This window comes from Aedes albopictus, chromosome 3 (genome assembly GCF_035046485.1).
Source record: "Aedes albopictus strain Foshan chromosome 3, AalbF5, whole genome shotgun sequence".
In the NCBI taxonomy this organism is placed as follows: domain Eukaryota; kingdom Metazoa; phylum Arthropoda; class Insecta; order Diptera; family Culicidae; genus Aedes; species Aedes albopictus.
The window spans coordinates 331,400,073-331,408,053 of NC_085138.1; the positions used below are offsets into that span (position 1 = coordinate 331,400,073).

Here is a 7,981-nt window from a genome sequence, read left to right on the forward strand (position 1 = left end):
AGCAAGTACTAGTTTTGCTCAAAAACGTATAAGATTTATAGGCCCGTTAAACTTTAATCAGCTTCCTGTTGACCTGAAACAGTTAACAAATCGCAACACATTTAGGCTAAAATTGAAAATATATATGAAATGTCAACTTAGCGAAAACCAACTATGATCATGATATCATCTGTTAAACCAGCTTAAGTTAATTTACTAATAATATTATTGTTTGTAAATCCCTTAAAAGGAATATATATTCCACTGGGATATTACATTAGTTAATTCTTACTATCCTATTCATTCGTTGTTTAAAATTATTCCAAGCATACAATTTATTGTTCTACTTTCAATTGTGCTGTCCAGAGAGTATGCTTGGTAGTTGCGTCCACTACCAGGAAGCTCTATAGAGCTTTTTGGTGTGGGGGATAGTGGCGGGTACAAAAAAAAAAAAAAAAAAAAGAACCAGCATTTTCTTTAAATCTAATATGTAGTTGCTCATTGGTATTAGTTGTAACACACATACTTTGAAAATCATTAGAAGATTATTTGTGCTGTTATAAGTTGTAAGAAGTAAATAAATAAAATAAAGAAATGTTTCGATGAGTTTCTGTAAAGCTTCATGATGAAACTCCGCAGTGAAATTCGTAAAGAATCCTTTAATCTCTGAAGTAATTTCTGAATAAATCTCTAGTAAAATTTCTGTAGAAATTTCAGGAAGTGCTTTTAAATGAATCTCTAGAGAAATATCTTTAATAAAATCCATGGGGAAACTTCCTAGCGAAATACCTGGAGAAATTCCTTAGGAAAGCTATGGGCGGAATTCATAGAAAAGTTTATTAAGTAATCTTTAAGAAAATTTCTCCAGAATTCCTTTGAATAAATCTACCAATGTGGTGGATGTTCTGAAGAAATCTGCGGAGAAATTTCTGGAGGAATTCTGAATTTTCGATTTTCTGAAAAAATCGCTGAAAGCATTTCTGTAGAAACCGAAAGATGATTTCCTGAAATAATATTGTACGGAATTTTGAAAGAATTACTAGAGAAATTTCTGAGGAAACACATGGAACTTTTCTAAAATGAGTTTTTAGATAAATCTTTCTAGGATCCTCCGAAGGTGATTCTAAAGAAAATTCTTGATCATTTTTTCAAGCAATCAATGGTAGACGTTCTTGAAAACTTTTAAAGGGAATGCGTAGAAGACTTTCTGAACGATTTTTTAAAGCTTCACTAACGGAAGGAATCCAAGGAAGGATAAAGGAGTTCTTTAATATTTTTCTGGGATAATCTGGAGAAAGCTTGAAAGAAATTCTAAAGGAAACTATGCGTGTTATGCGAGACAAGAGAAAACTCCAAGGGCTTCACGGCATTTTTTTTAATTTTTTGAAGAATTTTCTGAGAGGATCGCTTTGGGATTTCTTGAAGGATTTTTTTGCAGGAATCCATGGAGTAATGTATGAAGATATCCATGAACTGTATAATGCTTTTCTGGAGGAATCTCTCAAAGAATTTCTGCAGGAACCACTGAAGGGTTTCTGAAGAATTTCATGAAAATTTCTGAAGCGATTCTTGCAAGATTTTTCAAGAAAAGTTTTTTAGAAATTGCCGAGAAATAGCTAATTATATATTTGAATGAAATCCTGTAGGAAACTCTAAAAATCCCTGGAAAAAAGGGTATGATTTTTTTTGATAGATTTTTCAAGAGACGGTAAAGTTATTTCCGTGGAATTTTGTGGAGTAATCCTTGAGCGCTATATCTCAAGAGATGGTTACTCAGTGAGCGATTTGGAGTTACCACGATGACACCACTATTTAGAAATCTTATATTGATTGTTCTAAATTTATTTCATGGATTCCTTCAAAATGTTCCTTTCAGAAAATCTTTCAGAAACTTCCTTAAGAATTTTTCAGGAATTTCTCATATGATTCCCCACAGATTTCTTCAGATATTTCTCATGAAGTTCAACTGATTTCTGTTCAGGAGTTGCTTAACGATTAACTTCAAAACTCCCACCAGAATGTGTCCAGGATTTTCATCAAGAAAATTCCAAAATCAAGGTGAGATTTTAGCAGCAGTTCATATAGAGGTTAGATTCCTTAAAGATTTCCTTCAGCATTTCCTTTGGGATAATTTGAATTTTCCACGGATTATTTAAGGAATTTATTCAGAAGTTTTCTAGGAATTTTTACCACACTTCATATTGGAAACATCTCATTTTTTTTTGAAAAGATCTTTGCAGAAGCTTATCTATGCGTTTCTCCAAGTACGCCTACAGGAATTCCTTCAGAAATCCGTTCAGAAATTTTCATAGGAATTTCATCAAGACTCTTGCTAGACGTTTTTCCAGATATTTCTCCAGGAAAGGATTTCTTTAAGAATTTTCAGGGGAATTCTTCAGATACAGCTCTAGAACTTTATTTAAGAGTTCTTCCAGAGATTTCTGCAGAAGTTTATTTGGAGATTCCTTCAACCAATCTTTAAGGATTCTTTCAGAAATTCCTGCTTGGATTACTTTTGATTTTCCGTCAAGTATTCCTTCAAGAATATCTTCAGATACTCAATCCGAATTTAGGAGATTTATTTTTAGGAATTTCAATGAGAGATTCCGTCAAAAATTCGATTCTATTAAGGGTTCCTCCAAGAATTTCATGTTAATTCCTTTGAAGATTCCTGCAGAAATTCCTAGTTTTAGGGAAAAATTATTTCAGAAATTTATGGAACGATCCTGTAGAAAACTGTAGAAAAAAAAAAATGCGAGAAAAAACAATAAAATATATCTGCTGTGCTGACATTTCTGCAAAAATGAACGACAAAGGTACTAATTCAATTCAGGAATAAACCCCTCATTTTTTCATTAAGGACTTTCTGAAGGAATCCTTGGAAGAATTTTTAGAGATACCTCTAGAAAAAATCATAGAAGAATTTCTTGCTCAACTTCTGAAGGGATTAAACATCTCTGAAGAATAATTTCTGATGGAGATATTTCTGAAGGAAACCCAGCAGAACAAAAAAAAAATCCAGGAAAAATCCCGCTGCAGGCTTCCATTGAAAGATTTCCTAAAAACATTCTTGAAAAGTGCCGAGAAATAGATTCTGAAGTAATTTCCGCATGAATTGCTGAGAGATTATCTTGAGAAATTTCTAAAGCGTTTTCAGAAAAAAAAAATGAATTCCTACGAAAAGGTCTGTGTATACTCAACTATTCCTGAAATTGTATCTTTTGAAGAAACCTTTGAGGGAATAGATATTGAAATTTCCTCATAGGTTCATTCAAGTATTTTTCCAAATATTCAGACATTTTATCAGGCATTTTTTTTAATTTCTTCTGGGGTTGCTTTGAGAAAATTCAGATCTTTGTGTAAGAATTCTTTCATATGTTTTCTCTGTAGATTTTCTAGAAATTTCTCCAAAGATTCTCGCAGCAGACTTTAGAAACCGTTGAGGAAATTCTTATAAGAATTCACTGAGAAATTCCAAGAAGAGTTCCTGGAGAAAACCCAAGGAAAAACTTCTGGAGAACTCCGATAATAAACCTGGAAATTCCAACAGAAATATTTGAAGAGATTCATGAAGGAATATCGTCCGTAGTAATTCTTTAGGGAATTTCCCAAACAATCTCTTTAGGAATCTCAAGAAAAAATATATTAAATAAAATAAAATAGACATAACAATGGCATAGATGTATTTAGAATCCAGTGATTAAAATACTTGAAATGATAAATCAATTGTAAAACACAAAGAAAACCCGAAAACAAACAATTGTTTAACTAATCAAAAACGAGGGATTTGAGAGAACATTAGAGGAGTTTCAGGGAGTGTCGTAGAGGTTTCAAAAGGCTATTAGGGGACTTCACATGCTCTCATTCATAGAGACATTGGTCCCAACAAACAAGCAAGACGAACATGCTTAAATGCATTCAGGTGAATGAAATCTCCCACCAGCAATCTATACCAAGCCAAGAGCACAGTACACATTATTATCGAAGTGGAAAGATCTGTTTGAAGTTCGATAAAATGTCAATTTTAAATCTCATTGAAGTCCACGGCCAATACTCTACTAGACGCCCGTATTATATTGCTCTGATCAACAAGTAGCAGCAGTGGCAGTTGGTAAACTATGAACACACAGCGCAGACTGACTAGTGTACACAAAGCCATGAATGAAGCTTCTCCAACAAAGCTATGGCTTCTTCGGTCGAGTCGACTGTGTGGTACCCTGGGACCACGAGCACAGTCAGACAACCGATGCGATGGTTCATTTTTGGATTTTGCAGCCACCGGCAGCAATAACGAGGTTCTTTCCCTGACGGAGGCAGCAACTACGGAAAAGCAAACATTTTCGTTTCATCCAGTTCTCCAGCTTTTGACCGGCACCGACCAACGGACTGGCCGACACGTACGGTAAGCACCCGACCACGTCTGTTGGGTCTGTTTGTGTATAGGTATTCTGTTGTTGCTGCTCTTTTAATGGGGAGAACTCGGACGGACGAACAACAGACATCCCATCCGATGGACTTAACGAGGGAAACGTGTTCGAAATGAAAAATTTGCTTTTTGATGGAGCTTGGCCTTTTTTGGTGATGAGTGAGTTCTCCATATATTATGCTAATTTTGGATGTGATGACCGACTTATTAGATCATGCGGGCTTACCTTTCCTCCTACAGTCAACTGATAGCCCATAATCGTTGGGGCCTTCAATTGGACCGGACAGATGAATCCCAAATCTCGATGACTGCTTCCTAGGTGGTTGCCAGCACCAGCTCCTGCATGGACGTTCTTCCTTGGAGCATGGGGTTTAGTGGGATGCATTGCACTCGTTGGCATTGGTGTGCTTTCCGATGAGGTATTCTGTGAAACGCATAGTTCTTTGCCATCTTCTGGAAACTTGCTACACTCCAAGTTCTCTGGCCACGGAAAGTCAAAAGTCCTCATGATTGTTTCACACACTCGTGCACTCTCGCACAAGCTCCGACAAGGTGGTATGGGATAGTTGAGGATTGTACAGACAGGTGCGTACAAGGTGCAAAGAAAGAACTTGAGATCTGGACTGCAGTCTATCTTCACGAGCGGTATGAACTGATGAACCTCCAGTGCAGCTTCCTCCTGCTTGGTGTGTCCAATCAGGTTTGGCATGATGGTTCTGTTGTATTGAATATCCGTACAGAATGGAATTGTGATCGTTTCACATCGATTGTGGTGCTGAAAATCTTCCGAATTCATACTGGACATTTCATGACCCCCGAACGATTCCTGTTGCTGAATGGATCCCGAACCAACTAAACATAGCATCAAAATGATGTATTCAAACATCATTGCCATTTTAGCCATTCCAATTTTTTGAAAAACCGCACGATTCCTTCTCACACTCTTCGATTTTATACCCCTTTTTTGTATTGCTTTTAACTTTATTTCACTTCATCCACTTTCCGGTGTTATTTTAACACGCACACTTCCAAGCTATCGATAACTTCGAAGTGCAATAAACAACACTCCAAACACGATCGACTGCTATTCTCAACACCAACACTATCGCAACCGGCGACGGCTGTTTGGCTTTCTTCAGCTCTGCTCAGCCACTTGGATTGCCTTGCTTCACCAACACCACTGAACCGACAGTAAACTGCCTCAAATTTACAACATTCTGGCTCTATTCTTCGCACTTGAATGCAATAAAACTTGATCCTCTTCTTCCTCCCGCTGTGCACTTCCTCCGCTTTTACACCATCCGCGACCGTTCACCCCGAACGTTGTTGGTCGGCTGCGAAACAGCCGTACTCAGCAATACAACACTGCTCCCGACATTCCCCACCGTTCGCCGTTGACAAAAACCAGATGGAACAACGCTATCTCGTTTGTTGCTCTTTATCGCCAACGCAACAACACACGCGCCTTCTTTGATCCCCCTTTGATCGCCGCCGACTTCGATATTGATCGACACTATCGCTACTTTTCGATCTTTTTTTTTGTTTCTCATGAAACAAATTCAATCAATGAACGAGTTCACATTTAAATTCACTCAATTACACTCAAAGACACATAATATACCGAATAATTCGATCGAAAAGTAACCCCCGAAAGCACGAAAACCGACCAAATGCACCGACCGACGGCGAAAGCGTCCGAAATACTACTAAAGACAAGTGGCAACATGCAGACAGACATCCGCCCGCCCAATATCTTATGGAAAAACGAGGAAGACGAGCCAACACAGTAGTGTAGGGAAATATAGACTGCGCAAGGCACACACAACACAACATTATATTGTTGTCGGTCGTTCGTCTCTTCCGACGGCGGCTCGACGGCCCCCTTCGTCATAACCTAGTGGGTAAGTATTGGTATCACCGTCGTCGGTTGTAAACAATTAACAGTCCAGTCAATGAGGCTGAGCAAACGATAAGCAATGAAGACCGAAGGACAACAACAAATATGGGAATGGAGAGAAACGTCAAAAAGTGGAAAGCACTTGTTGGCGTTGTGTTACTTTTATTCAAAGGAGTGTGAAACGTCTTCATAATTTTTTGTCTAGATATGGTAGGTTCGTGTCTGCGGAATGGATTGTTCTAGACAAGAACCATGTGGACTAAATGTGATCTAGAGCATTTTCCTTTGGTGCCACCTGGATTGAAATAGTAAAAAAATATGTCTAGATAAACTCTGGTCTAAACTAGAGTCTAGATCATTTTTCCGTATTGCCATCCTGTGAGAAGTAGCAAGCTTCAAAAATTTTACGATAGGATTCTTTTCGATTTCGATTTTACGATAGGATTCTTTTCGATTACACATTAGTAAATATGATCGAAGTCGTGAAATTCATTTCAGGATACGTAACTGACTTTCTGGGAAATGGGGATTTTTTTTTATTATCGTACGGGTTTGGGCCGAAGGGTCTCAGATTTTCATGAAACATTTCCACAGGCAGGGTTCATAGATATATGAATAAAAAAATTGAGAAAAATTCAGGGTTGCCTATTTTCCGGAAAACTCAGGTGACATTTTTTTGTTTTCCTCTGATACTACTTACTTTGAAAAATCATAATTCAAGAATCGTAGAAACAATTTTTTTTTTTGAGAAATGAAAGCAATTCTTTTCAGAAATCTAAACAAAATATGAACTGGACAAAGTTTTCCACAAAATTTTCCACAGTTGAGAAAATTTCTAAAGAAATGCCAGAAAAACTATGCACGAACTCGTGGGAAATTTTCAAAAAAAAATTTTTTTGAGAAGGTTATTTCATAAGGTTAATTCGCTGACATTTTTGGAACGCACTTTCTTTCGTTTTTGAGCTATGAACAATTTTGTTCAAAAATGTCCAAATGTGCCATGTAAGCTTTTTTTTTTTTTTTTTTGAAAAATCATAACTCAAGAACGAAGTAACGTAGGAACAAAGTTGTTTAATGAAAATGCAAGCAAGTTTTCTATGGAATCCTAAAAAAATATGAAGCGGAAAAAGTTTTCCACAAAAATTTTACCGTTGAGAAAGTTCATAAAGAAAAGCCGGAAAAACTATATCCGAACTCGCGGAAAACTTTCGAAAAAATATTTTTGAGAAGATTAATTATTTCATAAGCTTTGATTGCTGAAATTTTTTGAATGAACTTTTTTTTCTTTCTTGAGTTATGGCCAATTTTGTGAAAAATGACCATATAATATAGGCTTACGAAAAAAACTTTGTTTCTACGATGCTATGAGTTATGAATTTTCAAAAAAAGGCATATATGGCGCTGTTACGACAGTGCTGAACAGCACGATCGGTCAAACGGGCAGTCAGGGTTCGAATAGTTTTATTCGTGACAGTGAAAGTATGGGAGATAAAAACAAGGCAAAACAGAAGAAAAAGAAAAATCATTGAAACTAGTGGAGCAAGAGTTTAGTAAAGTTTGTAAATAAAGTAAAAAGATATAATGTTAAAAAGAAAATAGTTTGAGTCGCGAAGTATTTGGATCCAACTTGTTATTGTAAACATACTGTCGGCGAAAGAGGAGTTGTAATGATTATTGTG

General features: G+C 36.7%; 1 protein-coding gene across 1 annotated transcript in view; it reads right to left on the bottom strand.

Annotated features, from left to right (window-relative positions):
- Positions 1-6,268, bottom strand: part of LOC109427049 (frizzled) — a 354,513-nt gene extending 348,245 nt beyond the window's left edge. Inside the window, exon 1 of the mRNA XM_062842923.1 lies at positions 4,632-6,268. Coding sequence (XP_062698907.1) covers positions 4,632-5,309 — 678 coding nt within the window. The 5' untranslated portion in view covers positions 5,310-6,268. The remainder of the gene's footprint in view (positions 1-4,631) is intronic.
- Between the last annotated feature and the right edge of the window lie 1,713 nt (positions 6,269-7,981).